The 19,787-nt window shown below is 42.7% G+C and overlaps 1 protein-coding gene across 1 annotated transcript in view; it reads right to left on the bottom strand.

The window, feature by feature from the left end:
• LOC134760550 (basic proline-rich protein-like) overlaps positions 1 to 9,702 on the bottom strand; it is a 42,342-nt gene extending 32,640 nt beyond the window's left edge. Inside the window, exon 1 of the mRNA XM_063718570.1 lies at positions 9,601 to 9,702. Coding sequence (XP_063574640.1) covers positions 9,601 to 9,702 — 102 coding nt within the window. The remainder of the gene's footprint in view (positions 1 to 9,600) is intronic.
• Positions 9,703 to 19,787: the final 10,085 nt, after the last annotated feature.

The following is a 19,787-nucleotide window of genomic DNA, read 5'->3' on the forward strand; positions in this document are numbered from 1 at the left end:
AATGCAAAGGTTTTGAGAGCTGGAACATGTTTGGGATATTCAAGAAACAGCAAGAAGACCAATGCAACTGTCGCAGAATAATCCCATGTGAGACTGGTGGAAGATGAAATCAGAGAGGCAGCAGGTGGCCCTAGCTTTTACTCTGAGTGCAATGGGAAGCTGTTTTTGAGCAAGGGGAGAAAGACAGAGAGAGAGAGAGAGAGAAAGAGAGAGAGAGAAAGAGAGAGAGAGAGAATTGGGAGGTATGTGACTGGGAGGTATGTGACTCAGGAGTTGGGTTTTGTTTGTTTAAAGTTTGAGATGTGTGTTAAGAATCCAGCTGAGACGTAAAGTTGGGTTGAGGCATGTGGAATTCAGGAGAGAGGTCTAGCAGGAGATATAAACCTGGGAGCCATCAGTGTAAATTGCATTTAACACCATGAGCCTTAATGAGGTCTTAGAGAGGTCTCTAGTGAGGAGGGCAGACCAGGAAAAGAAAGCCGAAGGCTGGGTCTGGGGCCGCTGATGTTCAGATGTCTGAGATCTGAGCAGGGACCAGGAGAAACAACCAAGAAGGAGTGGTCAGTGACGTAGAAGAAGACTCTAGAGAAAAGAGCATCCTGGAGGCAAATCATAAAAGACTTTCAGGAAGAAGAGAGGGACAAACATTGTCAAATGTTTCTGAGAGACTGAGTAAGATGAAGACCGAGAATTGATGATTGGGCTTTGCAACATGGAGGTATTGGAAACCTAGATAAGGGCTGTTTTGGTGAGGTGATGGGCAAAAAAGCCCAAAAGGATTGAGTTCAAGATGGAAAAAGAGGTCAGAAATTGGAGACCATTCTGCAAAGGAGAGAGGAGAAATGAGTGGGAACTAGAAGTAGGTGAAGGGTCAGCAAAGGGTTTGTGTTTTGCATTGGATGGAAAAGGTCAAGAAGACAGAGAAAATTTGATGGTGCAGGAGACAGCGTGGCTGACCGATCAATGACCTTGGTATTGAAAAAGAGAATGAGGACCTAGGGTTCAAGCAGAAGGGCTGGCCTTAGAGCCTTCAGTTCATCTGTGAATCAGTTCATTGAGCGGGAACGCAGAGCTTACAGGACAAATGCCCTGAGGGTGGTAGATGTCTTGGTGGAAGCCTGCTACATTTTCTTCTGATTGCTTCTATTTTCTTAGTCCAGAGTGAGGAGGAGAAAGAAGTTATAAAATAATAGTTTAGTCCCTTAATTGGATTTTCTCCAATCACACTAGGCAGAAAAGCATATGAATGGATGACTTGCGAAATGGAGTAGGACTGGAAGGTAGCATTTGGGCCCCTTGAGGTAGGATCTCATGCATTTGAAATAGGCCAGTCAATATGCTTGCATATTTTTCTCCTACCAAGTTCAGCTGCTTGGATAAAGGTTCAGAATAGTTAGAGAGTGAGATTTAATAAGGGTTGAGGGTTGTTTTTTTTTTCCTAGGTGAGAATTAGGGAGTGAGGAAAAAAGGAGCTGGAGTATGTTCTAGGGAGTAATGGTAACAGCACCTACTTGAATGGAAGCTGGATAAGAAGAGTGAGGCAATGGAGGAGTTGAGGGACAGTACAACCATGTATTGATCATATATTTAGATATAATCATGTATTTAGTTTATAGAGGGGTCAATACTTTTTGGAATTGGCAAACTAAAAATGAAATGTGGTGGTTGGAAAGTAGGATTCTTAGAATTGAGATAACAGAGTGCAATTACTTGTGTAAAAAGGTCCAGGGTATGACTATAAGAGAGAGTGGATGAGTTAGGATGAAGGAAAACAATCCCCAGAAAAGAGGAGGTCATGGAATGGGCAGTCCAGGGCTTTGCAGGGATTTCTCTATGGAAAGCAAAATCACTGAGAATCACAGCTGAGGTAGTATTGGAGGTGTCCATGACCCAGGTGCCGGGATCTTGTAGAAATGAGGGGAATGACACAGGGCTCAACAGTTGACTACGACAAGGAGGGTAGTGGGTTGTTCAGTATGGCAGCATGACTCTTAAAACCGGGAGTGTTGGGGACAGTGGTGTGGAAGATCAGTAACGGGCAAAAAGGAGTAACGGGCAAAAAGGAGTAACGGGCAAAAAGGAGCCCTGCCTCACCTCCAGGCCCAGTGGAACAAGGGGTATGGGAATGAAAAAAATCAGCTGCCTTTTCAGAGGACAGCAGGGGAAATGGTGTCTTTGCAGGGAGCTTTGAGATTTTCTTAGGGGCTAGTTCTGAAACCCAGTGGATGCGGAGCCCTCCTAATCCTTCCTCCCTGTTGTTGCCTCTGTTGCTGCTTCCTGGAGTTGTGTCTTTGACCACAGACCATTCTGTACTACTGTATATCACAGTCGTTACATACACAGGGTTTGGGCTCCAACTGTTTTGATTCAAGTCCTGTGTTTCTAATGCACTACTTCTCAACTCTGTGATCTTGGGCTAATAATCGACCTCTTTGTGCTTCTGTTTCCTCATCAAATATAGAATGGTAATGGGCTTATGGAATTGTTGTGAAGTTCAGGCAATAGATATAGGAGCTGTGCTTGCGCTAGGCTTGGGACAGTGGTTGTGCATATAAATGTTTGCTATTAATATAATTATTTTTCCATCACATTCTGCTCTTGATGGCCCCCTTATTCTGTGAGGACAGAAAGGTGAAGGGAATGTTTAGAGTCGCAATGGAAGATAAAGAGATTTTGCTGATAATAGATCATGCATTCCAGTGACCCAGTGGGTGGGTTTGGGAAGTTGGGGGTAGTCAGATTAGGGGGTTCACAGAGGTTTAGGGGATGAAAGGCTGGGTACTGAGGGTTGAGTTTAGGGAGTCCTGCTGTCAGAATGGCAGGGCTGGGTGAAGGGTGATCTTGCCTGGACAGTGCAGAACTCAGGGGCCTCTTCTTGACTTTGACTTCCACTGATGAACATGGTCAGTGTGGTTCACTGGCAGATCCCTAGGGTCTAGCTAAGCCCTTGCTGCATCCTTGCCAAATAAAGAAAAGATGCTTCTGAGGAAGAACATGCTGTTATGAGTTTTCCTATCAGCTCTGCTTCTTCTAACACCTCACACTACTCTTTTGGAAATCTGTCTAAGCTCTTGGTCAGATTCCCTCTGAATTTCACCGAGCATGTTGGCACACCTCCGTACCTGTGATTGTCTTGCTTGTAAATAGTTGTACTTGCAGTTCACCTCACCCAGAGCTGAGATAAAAAGTGTCACATAATGTTCCCAGAGCCCTGTCTCATATTGCCTGAGCAGATGTTACTGTTGCAGTGATAACCAAAAATGTTAAAATTGAGACCATAAGGACTTGTTGAGCATTGTAGTTTTCTGACAGGACGGATAGTTCCTTTCTTTCTTGGCTCAATGCTTGAGACTTCATCAGACACAGAACTTTCCTGCCACTGTGCCCCATAGCTGCCTATCCTCACCTGCTCAGGGCTGTCTGCTCTTAGATTACGGGCAGTGCTGTTCAGCTCTCTGGTGAGCTCATTCAAGACCTGGATCCTAGGGTCTGTTGCAGATGGTCATACAGGAGTCACAGACTGGATAGAAAATTACCCACAGACATATGCTGTTTGGGTCACATAGTGTTTTGCAAATCAGGAAATTTCATGCAAAATTCCAGATTAATGACTTTTTTCTTTTTTTTTTTTTTGTGGGCGGGGGAAAATCAAAAGACCCAGGCACAAGAACTCTGGGATTCTACATAGCAACCATTGGCTGGAGTTGAGTCTTGGCGCCCCCTGCAGATGGAGTACATACTCTAAGTCATTATTACATATCCCTCCAAGCCTCTTGGGACTGTTAATTTTTTTTTTTTGAGATGGAGTTTCACTCTTTTTGCCCAGGCCGGAGTGCAATGGTGCGATCTCGGCTCACTGCAACCTCTGCCTCCCAGGTTCAAGTGATTCTTCTGTCTCAGCCTCCCAAGTAGCTGGGATTACTGGCACCCACCACCACGCCCAGCTAATTTTTTGTATTTTTAGATAGGGTTTCACCATGTTGACCAGGCTGGTCTTGAACTCCTGACCTCAGGCGATCTGCCCGCCTCAGCCTCCCAAAGTGCTGGGATTACAGGCGTGAGCCCCTGCACCCAGCCCAATTTTTTTTTAGGTGCCAAAATAAATGCGAGATTCTATTTTCTGCTTAGGAACACCCATAGGTGGTTATGTATTTCTTTTTCAACTTTTATTTTAGAAGCAGGGGGTACATGTTCAGGTTTGTTACTTGGACATATTGCATGATGTTGAGGTTTGGGTATCATTGATCCCATCATGCCGATAGTGAGCATAGTAGCCAATAGGTAGTTTTTCAACCTTTGCCTCCCTCTCTTTCCCCTCTAGTGGTTCCCTTCTTTATGTCCATGAATACCCATTGTTTAGCTCCCATGCAGTATTTGTTTTTCTGTTCCTTCATTAATTCACTTAGGATAATGGCCTCCAGTTGCATCCATGTTGCTTCAAAGGACATGGTTTTGTTCTTTTTTATGGCTGCATAGCATTCCATGATGTATATGTATCACATTCTATTTATCCAAACTGCCATTGATGGGCACCTGGGTTGATTCCCTGTCTTTGCCATTGTGAATAGTGCTGTGATGAACGTACATGTGCATGTGTCACCCATCCAAGTACTAACCAGGCCTGACCCTGCTTGGCTTCTGAGATCAGATGAGATCAGGCATGTTCAGGATGGTATGTCCTTGTGTCTTTTTGGTAGGACGATTTATTTCTTTTGAATATACATCCAGTAATGGTATTACTAGGTCAAATGGTAGTTCTGTTTTAAGTTCTTTGAGAAGTCTGCAAACTGCTTTCCACAGTGGCTGAACTAATTTACATTCCCACCAACAATGTATAAGCATTTTCCTTTCTCCACAGCCTCTCCAGCATCTGCTGTTTTTTGACTTTTTAATAATGGCCATTCTGACTGATGTGAGATGCTATCTCATTGTGGTTTTGACTTGCATTTATCTTATGATTAATGATAATGAGCATTTTTCCATATGTTTGTTGGCTGCTTGTATGTCTTCTTTTGAGAAGTGTCTGTCCATGTCCTTTGCCCACTTTTTAAGGAGGTTATTTGTTTTTTGCTTGTTGATTTATTTAAGTTCCTTATAGATTCTGGATATTTGACCTTTGTTGGATGCATAGTTTGTAAGCATTTTCTCCTGTTGCATAGATTGTCTGTTTACTCTGTTGGTAATTTCTTTTGCTGTGTAGCTCTTTAGTTTCATTAGGTCCCAATTGTCAATTTTTGCTTTTGTTGCAATTGCTTTTGAGGACTTAGTCATAAATTCTGTCCCAAGGCTGATGTCCAGATGGTGTTTCCTAGGTTTTCCTCTAGGATTCTTACAGTTTGAGGTCTTACCTTTAAGTCTTTAGTCCATCTTGAGTTAATTTTTGTATGTGGTGAAAGGTAGAGGTCCAGTTTCATTCTTCTGCATATGGCTAGCCTGTTATCCCAGCACCATTTATTGAATAGGGAGTCCCTTCCCCATTGCTTATTTTTCTAAACTTTGTCAAAGATCAGATGATTGTAGGTGTGCAGCTTTATTTCTGAGTTTTCTATTCTGTTCCATTGGTCTATGTGTCTATTTTTGTACCCGTATCATGCTGTTTTGATTACTGTTGCCTTATAGTATAGTTTGAAGTTGGGTAGCATGATGCCTCCAGCTTTGTTCTTTTTGATTAGCATTTCCTTGGCTATTTGGGCTCTGTTTTGGTTCCAGATGAAGTTTAGAACTTTTTTTGTGCTAATTCTGTAAAAAATGACATCAGTCACTTGATAGGAATAGAATTGAATCTGTAGATTGCTTTGGGCAATATGGTCAGGCTCTTTTTTGGTTTCATGTGAATTTTAGAATAGTTTTTTCTAATTCTGTGAAAAATGACTTTGATAGGTTGGAATAGTGTTGGACCTGTAAATTGCTTCGGGCAGTATGGTCATTTTAATGATGCTGATTCTTCCAATCCATTAGCTTGGGATGATTTTACAGTTATTTGTGTAGTCTGATTTCTTTTGGCAGTGTTTTGTAAGTCTCTTTGTAGAGATCTTTCACCTCTTTAGTTGACTATATTCCTAAGTATTTTATTCTTTTGTGGCTTTTGTAAGTGGGAATGTGTTCTTAATTTGGCTCTCAGCTTGAATGTTATTGGTGTATAGAAATGCTACTGATTTTTGTACAATGATTTTGCATACTGAAACTTTACCAAAGTCACTTATGAGCTCTAGGGCCTTTTGGCACAGTCTTTAGGGTTTTCTAGGCATAGAATCATATCATCAGCAAAGATAGCTTGACTTCTTCTTTTCCTATTTGAATGCCTTTTATTTATTTCTCTTGCCTGATTTCTGTGACTAGGACTTCCAGTACTGTGTTAAGTGGGGATGGTGGAGACTCTTAATTTCTATACTATGGGTCTGCTTCTCATAGGCATTGGAACTTATAACTCAAGGCAACCAACTAAGATAAAGGAACATTAGAGGGCATGTGCAGAGGATAAATAATCTGTGAACGATTAATGACTGCATGAAATATTGATGTGTGAGCCAGTGAACAGCACTCAAACTCACCTGAGTATTTGTGAGAGTAAACAGCTTACATAATCTCAAAAAAAAAAAAAAAAGGCAAAGAGCTAACTAACTGACACATTCTGCTCTTCCTGGAAATTTTAAACTTAAATCAGAAGCATGGGAAACTATTGCTTAAATCTTTACCTTATGCCATGGTTAACAAAGTAGAAAATGCCCGATTCTTTCCCAGGATAGTGGAGGGTTTCACAGTTCCCTTTTTTCTTTCATGCTGTAGCAACACCAATTATCACCTGCTGGACTCTTAATGGTGTGTGTGTGTGTGTGTGTGTGTGTGTGTGTGTGTTGTCACCGGAAGATTTTGAAAACAGGTAGTGGGGTATTGAATGTTTTTTTTGCCATAGCAGTGTAAAAACAGAACAACCATATGATGGAGGTTGTTTATTTATTTTTCTCAAGAACAATGTACCCTCTGACTAGCTATGATCTTCAAGTGAGTTATTTAACCTCTCTGAGCCTCAGTTTTTACCTCTATAAATCTGAGAGTAATGGTTTTATCCTCAGTGTTTCTGTGAGGATTAAATCATATGCTCTCTGTGAGTGCCCGGCATACAGCCTCCATCGGAAAGGTTTCCAGTGAGTCTTTCTGTTCAGGACTTTCATAAGAAAAGCCCCGGAGCAGAGAACGAGCCCCTGGAGAGTGCCCACACAGTCAACCCCAACAGCCCAGTCTCTGAACCGTAGCCTCAGGAATGGGGATGCTGAGGTTCTGCCTTCTGGCACTGGCACAAATAGACCCTCCAAAGAGAGTGGCTGTGCACCTGTTGATTTGGGTTAACTACCCTGGGGGATTTCTCTTCCTCCAAGAATAAAAAGTATCACACTGCTGCTCAGGGTGTTAATTTCTGCCAGGGAATAAGTGAAGAAAAATTATTTGGCCACAACCCTGATTCTGATGTCTATTTGCTGGGGGCCATTTCCCCTTGGGAAGTGGGCTGGTAAGCCTGGATTTTCTAAAGTAGTTCAGGTCAGAGCTATTCCTTCTCCATGAGTCATTAACCCTGTTGAGGTAATAAGTATTTATTGGGCACAATCTCTTTGCCATGGGCAGCGTTAGGCTCTGGGAATGTGATGATGATCAAGATACACCTCAAGTAGCTGACAGTCTAGTGAGGGAGATGGATAGGTAGATGGACAATTAAATACATTCTTCTAAGTTCTGCTACAGCCAGGGAAAACTCAGGATCCCATGGGAGTTCATGGGAAGGGCAATGAAACCACTTTGGGAAAATTTGGGAAGGCTTTCTGAAAGAGTGCTATGGTCCGCATGTTTGTGTCTCTTCAGAATTCATATGTTGAAATCTTTTTTTGTTAAAAAAATTTTTTAAACTTTTATTTTAAATTCAGGGGTAAATACACATGTTTGTTACAGAGGTAAACTTGTTCCACAGGAGTTTGTTGTACAGATTATTTCATCACGCAGGTATTAAGCTTAGTACCCATTAGTTATTTTTCCTGATTCTCTCCCTCCTCCCACCCTCCACACTAGGGTAGTTCCCAGTGTGTGTTGTTCCCCTCGATGTGTCCATGTGTTCTTATCATTTAGCTCCCTCTTATAAGTGAGAACATGTGGTACTTGGTTTTCTGTTCCTGAATTAGTTTGCTAAGGATAATGGCCTCCAGCTTCATCCATATTCCTGCAAAGGTCATGATCTCATTCTTTCTTATGGCTGTATAGTATTCCATGGTATATATGTACCACATTTTCTTTATCCAGTCTACCATTAATGAGCATTTAGGTTGATTCCATGTCTTTGCTATTGTGAGTACTGCTGCAATGAACATACACGTGCATGTGTCTTTATAATAGAACAGTTTATATTTCTTTGGGTATATACCCAATAATGAGAGGAAGTCAAACATATGTTGAAATATTAATCCCCAAAGCATTAAGAAGTGGATCCTCTAGGAGATAATTAGGTCAGGAAGGCAGAGCCCTCATAAATGGGATTAGTTCCCTTATAAGTGAGGTCTGAAGTAGACCCCTCATCCTTTCCACCATGTAAGGACATAGCCAGAAGGCACTGTTGGTGAATCAGGAAGGGGGCTTTCACCAGACCTTGAATCTTCCAGCACACTGATCTTGGACTTCCCAAACTCCAGAACTGTGAGCAACAAGTTTCTATAGTCTCTAAGCAATCTAGTTTATGGTATTTTTTTAAAATAGTAGCCCAAACTGATTAAGACAAAGAGGTAAGTTCAATTTTAGACATGAAGGATAAATAGGAGTAGCCAGAACAACAAGGGTGGGGATGACAATTCAAGAAAAGGGAATGGGCTGTGCAAAATCCCCAAAGCAGGTGCACACAGCAGGTTTAGAGGCTTTCCAGTGCTCATCGTGACCAGAGTGCCGCTGGGAAGCCTCAGAGAGGTGGGTCAGGAAAGCAAGGCCACAGCCTGAAAAGCTTTGTTTTCCATACTAGGGAGTTTGGATTTATTCCATGAATTGTTTCAGATATTCCAACAGTTTTGGGCCCAGTCTGCATCTCTGAGACAATTTCACACATCTAGAAGTTGTACACATCTTCCCTTTTGAATGCACGGTCACTATATCTGCCTGCTCAGGAATGGTTGTGCTCTTGATGCAGAAACAAGATATCCTAGGCACACGCTGTTCACGTTTTTGAAGGCAGTCCCTTATAGATGTGCTCCATGGTCAGAACAATGCCTGCCAAATTTCGATTTGGAGAAACTGACATCTATATATATAGCATGAAAAAAATCCTGCTGCTCCTGCTACTACCAATGATGTTACCTATCCTCCCATCTCTGAATTTTCAAGAGTTTAAAATGTGGCAAGTGCTCATTTCCTAGACCTCAAACTCAGGTTTGCAAAATAAAAGACAATTCTCTTTTTATTTCCATAACTGAATTTGATTTCTACCTCCAGCTCCATGTCACTGACAATGAATGTTTAATCTTAGCCGTTTTAGGAAAACTAATTAATTCAAGATTTTTCTCAATCAGATCACAGCTCCCCCTTTTCCTCCTCCCTCCACAATTGTATTTAATTTCGAGGAGACTTGACTACTGGGAAGCCGTTGGGAATGGTTTCTGATTCTTGGCCATCACATCTTCTCTTCTGCATCTCTACCACATCCTCATTCCCAATGGCTCTGTTGTCAATGCCCATCTTTGCTGACCTCCTTTGCGATATCCAAGTTTTCGTCTTTTCCCTGGTGGTTAGTCCATAAAGTTCACTTTGCAGCCTCATAAGACAACAAGGGGACATTAGGGCTCATCAACCCTAAAAATCGAATGGGAGTCCAGGTGCAGTGGCTCACGCCTGTAATCCCAACATTTTGGGAGGCCGAGGCAGGCAGATCACTTGAGGCCAGGAGTTTGAGACCAGCCTGGTCAACATGGCGAAAACCTGTTTCTACTAAAAAGACAAAAATTAGCCAGGCGTGGTTCCACACACCTGTAATCCCAGCTACTCAGGGGGCTGAGGCACGAGAATTACTTGATCCTGGGGGGTGGAGGTTGCAGTGAACTGAGATGGTGCCACTGCACTCCAGCCTGGGTGACAGAGTGAGATTCTGTCTCAAAAAAAAAAAAAAAAAAAAGATTAAATGGGAAGCATCTGACCTACTTTTTTTACTGCATGGGGCCTGGGAGGTCAAGCCTGTTTCCCTGGACCCTTCAAGCCAATTCTCCATCACGGTGGCCCCGTGGTAAGATACAGATGGAGAATTCCCAGACCTTGCTTATTTGCCTCAGCCCTGCTAAGCAGGTAAGTGTGGGTTCCTTCTGCTCTTGGGCTTATGGTTCTTCCCAGAACCATGGACCTGACCCCAGAGGATCAGGACACAGAGGCTTCTCTCAGACCACTCCTAGTTTCACCCTCTTTCTACTTAAGAGATTTTAATCTAATATGAGTGGAGGTAAAAGCTGGCTCTGACTGGTCATGAAATCTTTTTGCTTAACTAAACTTTCGGCCCTGAGTCTTACTAGGCTCTGCTTTGGAATTCCAAAATCCCTTTGCTGTCAAACATTTGTCTCTGCCGTAAGTTCAAATGTTCATTTGGAAAAGGAAATCTAAGCATGATTTTGTTTTTTCTTTTTCCTTTTTGCTGCTGTAACACCCTTCCCCAAGGGCAGTTGGAATAGAATTTTCTCCCCGTTGGTCAAGGAAAGATAGGCATGAAGCAGTCCCCAGGCAAAACTCTCATGGGTGATCTCTAATAGAATATCCCTCCACAAAAGAGTTACTCATTGAGAATTGTAAAACAGGAAGCACTCACGAATATTAGACTGGACTGTAGCATGGAGAAGACAAGCTGAGTGTTGTCCATGGCCTAGAATGCTAGGTGTAAGGGAACCATTTACTTTCTTCTCTGTTCAAGAGGCATTATCAGAATGTAAGTGATAGAAATGCTTGGAATACTCTGCCTGATAAGAATATCTTTGTATACCACGTGGGTGCTCCACGTCTGTATGACTGATCCCCATAGAAACCCTGGACACCAAGGCTTGGGTAAGCTTCTCTGGCTGGTAATATTTTGTGCATAGGCACGTATTATTGCAGAGAGAATTAAGCCCTGTCTGTGTTTTTCCACTGAGAGAGGACAACTGGAAGCTCATGTCTGGTTCTCTTGTATACTACCCTGTGCCATTTTTATTTTACTTTTGCAAATTTTGAATCTGAATCCTTTCAGTGTAATAAACCATAGCCATGAATATAAGAGGTTTTCTGAGTTTTCTGAGTCCTTCTAGTGAATCGTTGAACCTGAGGGTGGTCCTGGGGACCCTCACCACAACTGAGAACCCTGCAAAGAGAGAGATGCCACCTCTTGCCAAGTATCAGAGTCTCCCTGGCCTTTAAACATTTATTCCAGTTGGCTTTAGGCTGGTTCTTCTTCATGTTACCGCTTCTGGGAAGTTAAATTTTCCTTGTGATCTCCGAGGTCCCTGACTCCTGGACCACTGGCACAACTTCACAACCTTGTTGAAGCATTCCATTCTCTGGCCACAGATGGCTCTGACTTCCTCAGTGTCAATGACTCAGCTTCCATTCACTTCACCAATGCAGTCCTGTTGTCACCTCCTATACCTTGTTCCTCCCCATCACTTGGGATGACCCAACCTACAAAATCCATATGCTCAGAAGTCTAGCTCTGCAACCCTTTTGGGTCATACATTCATGGGCCTGAGACTTAGAGAAGTCCACAGTAATCTGACTTTTCTGAATTGCAGTTACTCTTCTGCAAAGTGAGAGAGTAGTAAATGAGACCCTACATGTAAAGCTGTTAGCATGATACCTGGTGCATAAATACCAAGGGTTACAATGAGAGCTACTGTTATCAAGTCTGTGATGGTTGATTTCATGTGTCACCCTGACAGGACTACGGGATGCCAACATATCTGGCTAAACATTATCTCTGAGTGTGTCTGTGAGGGAAGAGATTAGCATTTGAATTGGTAGGCTGAGTAAAGCAGATGGCCCCTCCCAATGTGGCAGCAGGAGAGGGGGTGGGGGCAGGGGCATCGCTCATCCTTTTGAGAGCCCAAATAGAACAAAAAGGCAGAGGAAAGTTGAACTCTCCCTCTCTTTCTGCCTGAGACATTGGTCTTCTGCACTTGGACTGGGACTTACATGATCAGTGCTCAGACCTTTAGACATGGATTGGAATTTACAGCATTGGTTTTCCTGGGTCTTTGAAGATGGCCAATCATGGGACTTCTCAGCCACTAATTGTGTGAGCCAGTTCTTTACAATAACATCATAATAAATCATATATATACATGATATACTATAAATGTTCTTTATTATAAATGTTCTTAATTATAAACATTCTTCTCTCTATCTATATCTGTATCTATATCAATATCTATCTATATCTATTGATTCTCTTTCTTTGGGGAACCCTGATTTACATCTAGACAAAACCTACAAATACAAAACCTTATACCGAAATATGTGTTCTGGTGTAACTGGCACCTGATTTTACAGGCTGTCAGACCTCACTTGGCCTTGCCCTTCTCCCCTTCCTCAGCTAGATTGAATCACCTGTCCCTGCAAGGGCACTCTTATCCATGCCCCCATCTCTTTCATCTCCTTGTCCTTCCACAGCTGTGGCCTCCCTTCCATCCCCAATGCTATGTCAATCCAACTGCTTGTTTTCTCCCTCCGTGCCTTCCAATGCTAGAGAAAAATCACATAGCCATGCTGAATTGGTTCCATTACAAATTTATGAGCCTCCCAGCCTCAGCTGTGCTGCCAACCCTGCTCAGTCATCTTCTAATCATCTCTTGTTGACTTTCTCTCCCTTTCCTTTCAGTGGCTGCCCTGGCCTCCCCTTGCTCCACCCAACCCACCATCACCCCCATTCCCAGCTGAGGCTCTGCAGAGAATATGGAGGTCATCAGAAGTGATTTATTTCACGTATGTCCCTTCTAAGTTTTTACTTCTAAATTTGTCTATATTTTTACTTCCTTCATCATTATATCTGAAATTATTCTACTCTCACATCTTCACTGTCTCTTTCTTCCTCCGGGCTTTCCCCCACCACATACAATTATGTATTCATTTCCCGTTTCACATGCTTAAACCTCATTTCTTTCTACTTTGCTTCCTTTTCAAGATCTGCCCTGTAGGTTCCTCTCTTAGTCACTTGTCCAGTGGTCCTTCACCTTTGCAGCCCAGTGGAATCCTATGGGGGAGCTTTAAAAAAAATCCCCATGATTGGGCGTGCATTGTGGCTCAGGCCTATAATCCCAGCACTTTGGGAGGCTGAGGAGGGTGGATCACTTGAGGTCAGGAGTTCGAGACCAGCCTGGCCAACATGATGAAACCTCATCTCTACTAAAAATACAAAAATTGGCCAGGCATGGTGGTGCATGCCTGTAATCCCAGCTACTGGGGAGGCTGAGGCAGGAGAATCACTTAAAATCCGGAAGGTGGAGGTTGCAGTGAGCTGAGATTGTGCCAGTGTACCCCAGCCTGGGTGACTCTGTCAAAACAAAAAACAAAAAACAAAAAACAAAAACCCATGGTTATTCCTTATCCCAGGACAATTAAACCAGAATTTCTAGGTTTGGGGCCCAGGCGTTTGCATTTTCAAAATCTTCCCAAGTATCTCTAATGTGCAGCCATGGCTGAGAGCCACTGTTCCCTCTGCTTGTATTCAAATTTCAGCCTATGTCAATCCATCTTCTTTTTGCTACCTCTATACTGAAAATGAACTTCCTAAGGTCACCAAAGATTTCCTCATTCCAAAATTCTGTCACCACCTTCAAGCCTCAGGTTATTCAACAGTTATGAAGCATGTGATTCTTAATGTACATTTTCAACCTTGTGGACTTCCAAGGCAGCGTTCTGTCCCAGCTCTCTTCCCACTTAGATTTCTCTTTCATTGCCCCATTTGGCTTCTTTTCCTCTCTTGATGTCGCCGTGCTAACCCTTTTATTTCATTTTACACATTCTTCAGCAGCAGTGCGATCCACTCCCATCCCTTTCTTCTCTTGCCTTCTCTGTTCCTTTTCTATCAATGTGCTCAGCATTCCTCCTGCTCCCACTGGCCAAGCTACCAATACTTGGAGGCATCACTGACATTTTTCCTTCCTTCACATGTGCATGTGATTGGCTAACAAAGATTCAATTGTCACTGCAGTCACATTCTGCTTGGAAACCTCTGCGAGGTCTCAGTTTGCAACAAGAAATCCAAATCCTGTATCCTGCGTGAGAAGACCACTCACAATTTGCTTCCAGTCTGCCTCTCTGGTCCTGCTTGCCAGCTACTCCTTGCCCCTCAGATTTCTCACGCAGAAACACACTGTTCACTGCACATACATTTAATCTTTGGTGGCTCTGTACTTACTCTTTCCTGGACTCCTTTCCCACCCTTCTAACTCCCTGGTGACCTTCTACTCACCTTCAAGGTCCAAATAAAATGTCAGGGCTCTCTGACACTCTTTATTCATTTATATTCCCGTAGAGCATAATAACAAACTCTAATTAAGCACTTACTCAAGTGTCTTATGGGAACTGATTTATTGTCTGCCTTTCCTGTTTCTTGGTGAAGCCCTTGAGGACAGAGGTCATGACTCATCCCTCATTGTCTCTCTCATTCCCAACACAGATCCTGGAACACTGTAGGAAGCCAGTGGGCATGTGCTGAGTGGAACCAGTAGGGATGATGTGCACGTGGTCCAGAGACAATGGGACAGTAGGATTCAGGGACACAGTGGGACTTTGTGGTAAAAGAGCAGGACGTGGCGTCTGTGTCAGGTGGAACAAGTACTAGAGCTGCTCACAAAATATTCCTTGCTCCTGGTGTTAAGGACAGAATGCTGAACTGGATAGAGCTGCGTTTGACATCATTTATTATATATTATGGTTTTATGCGTGTGTGTGGGAAAGGAGCAGAATTGGATTATCTCCCTGCCCCAGGAAATAGTCTTGTAGTAAGCAATAATGGGATCAACGTGCACCGACTGAAATTTTCTACAACCCCCCAGGGCGGAGATCAGTGGGAAGAAGGCTCTCTCAGAGAGATGTGTGGTCTCATCCTTGGGGATAAAGAGAGTCCTGTTAAATCAGGGCAGAAGGTGACACAGAGCTGCCAGGGTGGGCTGTGTTCTCGCGTGCCTCTCTGGGTCAGCTATGCTGGAGATTCTCGCCTTGTATAAAGACATGAGCAGCCTTTTCTTCCAGGCACAGAGCTTATGCAAAGCTTCTTTCTTCTCTTCATCCTACTTCTTTTACTCACTAGCATTTCTGTGTCCTGGATCCTTTGCCCACATCAGCATTATAGAAACTCACAACCATATGATGTGGTAGATCCTTGGTTTTGATGATTTATCGTTTTGAGTTATACTTTATACGTCACATCCCAAAGACCCACGACAAGTAGTCACTGGTTATCTTGCTAAGATATGAATCTGTATGCATTGCTCTGCAATGGGAGGGCTGGAGTTAGTTAGCAAGTTAGTGAGCCTGGTTACCTGCCCAGTCTTTGCATTTCATTATTTTTTTAATTCATTTGTTAAAAAAATATTTATTGAGTACCTACTATGTGTCAGACCTCACACTAGGACTTCTAGTTGGAGATCCAGTGATGAATAAAAAGGTTCTCTGTTCCCATGGACTGCCCTTTTGGAAGGAGACTGAAGGGGTAAAGACTGACGAAAATAAAACAGAGTGGCGTGATGGAAAGTGGGAAGGAGGGAGAGCAGTCAGCGTTAGAAGGGAGCCCTCATATGGATGAAGCTAGAAGCCATTATCCTCAGCAAACTAACTCAGGAACAGAAAACCAAACACTGCACATTCTCACTTACAAGTGGGAGCTGAACAATGAAAATATATGGATACAAGGAGGGGAACAACACACACTGGGGCCTGTAGGGGGAACAAATAGGGGGAGGGAGAGAGCATCAGGATAAATAGCTAATGCATGCTGGGCTTAATACTTAGATGATGGGTTGACAGGTACAGCAAACCACCACAGCACATGTTTACCTATGTAACAAACCTGCACATCCTTGATAGGTGCCCTGGAACTTAAAATAAAATTAAATTAAAAATTAAAAAAAAAGAAGGGAGCCCTGCAGTGTTACTCAGAGTAGCCAAACGGTGGGACCACCCAAATGCCCAGCAACAGATGAATGGATAAACAAAGTGTGGTCTATCCGTACAGTGGAATATTATTCAGCCTTAAAAAGAAAGGAAGTGCAGGGCCGGGCACGGTGGCTCACGCCTGTAATCACAGCACTTTGGGAGGCTGAGGTGGGTGGATCACCTGAGGTCGGGAGTTTGAGACCAGCCTGACCAACATGGAGAAACCTTGTCTCTACTAAAAATACAAAATTAGCTGGCTGTGGTGGTGCACACCTGTAGTCCTAGCTACTCAGGAGGCTGAGGCAGGAGAATCACTTGAACTCTGGAGGTGGAGGCTGCGGTGAGCCGAGATCGTGCCATTGCACTCCAGCCGGGGCAACAAGAGCGAAACTCCATCTCAAAAAAAAAAGAAAGAAAGAAAGGAAGGAAGTGCTGATGCATGCTACAACATGGATGAGCCTTGAGGGCATTGTGCTAAGTGAAATCAGCAGACACAAAAGGACAAATATTGTATGATTCTGCTTATGTGAAATATCTAGAATAGGCAACTCATAGAGATAGGAAATAGATCAGAAATTACCAGGTGCTGGGGGTAGGGAGGGCATGGGGAGTATTGCTTAGTGGGTACGGAGTTTCTGTTTGGGGTGATAAAAAGTTTTGGAAAGAGATAGTGGTGAGGGTTGCACAACATTGTCAATATACTTAATGCCACTGGCTTGTACACTTAAAAATGGTAAAATTGGCAAATTTTATTTTATGTATATTTTACCACAATTAAAAACAAATTAAGAAAAGAAACTTGCAGTTACAAGAGCTGGCCATGTGAAGACAGAGGGGAGGTGACGTTCCTACCAGAGCAAACAGCTGGTGCAAAGATCCCAAGGCAGGAATGAGCTTGGTTATTTTGTGGCTCTCTACTGTTCGGTGCGGGATAACTCTCATGAAGTGTTAAAGATAGGTTTCTTTGTCATAAAAAGACTCCAGAAAGGAAGTTGACTTTTAGTGCTGGTAGGGGAGCGAAGGGGTCTAAACGCAAGGTTGAACTTGGGGATTTTAAAGACCTCTGACTGCATTCCTCAGGAAAGCCGAGGGGCTTTCTGAGTCCCACAATAAGTTTGAAGTTGGGTAGCATGATGCCTCCAGCTTTGTTCTTTTTGATTAGCATTTCCTTGGCTATTTGGGCTCTGTTTTGGTTCCAGATGAAGTTTAGAACTTTTTTTGTGCTAATTCTGTAAAAAATGACATCAGTCACTTGATAGGAATAGAATTGAATCTGTAGATTGCTTTGGGCAATATGGTCAGGCTCTTTTTTGGTTTCATGTGAATTTTAGAATAGTTTTTTCTAATTCTGTGAAAAATGACTTTGATAGGTTGGAATAGTGTTGGACCTGTAAATTGCTTCGGGCAGTATGGTCATTTTAATGATGCTGATTCTTCCAATCCATTAGCTTGGGATGATTTTACAGTTATTTGTGTAGTCTGTGATTTCTTTTGGCAGTGTTTTGTAAGTCTCTTTGTAGAGATCTTTCACCTCTTTAGTTGACTATATTCCTAAGTATTTTATTCTTTTGTGGCTTTTGTAAGTGGGAATGTGTTCTTAATTTGGCTCTCAGCTTGAATGTTCTTGGTGTATAGAAATGCTACTGATTTTTGTACAATGATTTTGCATACTGAAACTTTACCAAAGTCACTTATGAGCTCTAGGGCCTTTTGGCACAGTCTTTAGGGTTTTCTAGGCATAGAATCATATCATCAGCAAAGATAGCTTGACTTCTTCTTTTCCTATTTGAATGCCTTTTATTTATTTCTCTTGCCTGATTTCTGTGACTAGGACTTCCAGTACTGTGTTAAATGGGGATGGTGGGGACTCTTAATTTCTATACTATGGGTCTGCTTCTCATAGGCATTGGAACTTATAACTCAAGGCAACCAACTAAGATAAAGGAACATTAGAGGGCATGTGCAGAGGATAAATAATCTGTGAACGATTAATGACTGCATGAAATATTGATGTGTGAGCCAGTGAACAGCACTCAAACTCACCTGAGTATTTGTGAGAGTAAACAGCTTACATAATCTCAAAAAAAAAAAAAAAAAAAGGCAAAGAGCTAACTAACTGACACATTCTGCTCTTCCTGGAAATTTTAAACTTAAATCAGAAGCATGGGAAACTATTGCTTAAATCTTTACCTTATGCCATGGTTAACAAAGTAGAAAATGCCCGATTCTTTCCCAGGATAGTGGAGGGTTTCACAGTTCCCTTTTTTCTTTCATGCTGTAGCAACACCAATTATCACCTGCTGGACTCTTAATGGTGTGTGTGTGTGTGTGTGTGTGTGTGTGTGTTGTCACCGGAAGATTTTGAAAACAGGTAGTGGGGTATTGAATGTTTTTTTTGCCATAGCAGTGTAAAAACAGAACAACCATATGATGGAGGTTGTTTATTTATTTTTCTCAAGAACAATGTACCCTCTGACTAGCTATGATCTTCAAGTGAGTTATTTAACCTCTCTGAGCCTCAGTTTTTACCTCTATAAATCTGAGAGTAATGGTTTTATCCTCAGTGTTTCTGTGAGGATTAAATCATATACTCTCTGTGAGTGCCCGGCATACAGCCTCCATCGGAAAGGTTTCCAGTGAGTCTTTCTGTTCAGGACTTTCATAAGAAAAGCCCCGGAGCAAAGAACGAGCCCCTGGAGAGTGCCCACACAGTCAACCCCAACAGCCCAGTCTCTGAACCGTAGCCTCAGGAATGGGGATGCTGAGGTTCTGCCTTCTGGCACTGGCACAAATAGACCCTCCAAAGAGAGTGGCTGTGCACCTGTTGATTTGGGTTAACTACTCTGGGGGATTTCTCTTCCTCCAAGAATAAGAAGTATCACACTGCTGCTCAGGTTGTTAATTTCTGCCAGGGAATAAGTGAAGAAAAATTATTTGGCCACAACCCTGATTCTGATGTCTATTTGCTGGGGGCCATTTCCCCTTGGGAAGTGGGCTGGTAAGCCTGGATTTTCTAAAGTAGTTCAGGTCAGAGCTATTCCTTCTCCATGAGTCATTAACCCTGTTGAGGTAATAAGTATTTATTGGGCACAATCTCTTTGCCATGGGCAGCGTTAGGCTCTGGGAATGTGATGATGATCAAGATACACCTCAAGTAGCTGACAGTCTAGTGAGGGAGATGGATAGGTAGATGGACAATTAAATACATTCTTCTAAGTTCTGCTACAGCCAGGGAAAACTCAGGATCCCATGGGAGTTCATGGGAAGGGCAATGAAACCACTTTGGGAAAATTTGGGAAGGCTTTCTGAAAGAGTGCTATGGTCCACATGTTTGTGTCTCTTCAGAATTCATATGTTGAAATCTTCTTTTGTTAAAAAAATTTTTTAAACTTTTATTTTAAATTCAGGGGTAAATACACATGTTTGTTACAGAGGTAAACTTGTTCCACAGGAGTTTGTTGTACAGATTATTTCATCACGCAGGTATTAAGCTTAGAACCCATTAGTTATTTTTCCTGATTCTCTCCCTCCTCCCACCCTCCACACTAGGGTAGTTCCCAGTGTGTGTTGTTCCCCTCGATGTGTCCATGTGTTCTTATCATTTAGCTCCCTCTTATAAGTGAGAACATGTGGTACTTGGTTTTCTGTTCCTGAATTAG

The sequence above is a fragment of the Pongo abelii genome, chromosome 19 (genome assembly GCF_028885655.2).
Source record: "Pongo abelii isolate AG06213 chromosome 19, NHGRI_mPonAbe1-v2.0_pri, whole genome shotgun sequence".
NCBI classification, from domain to species: Eukaryota; Metazoa; Chordata; class Mammalia; order Primates; family Hominidae; genus Pongo; species Pongo abelii.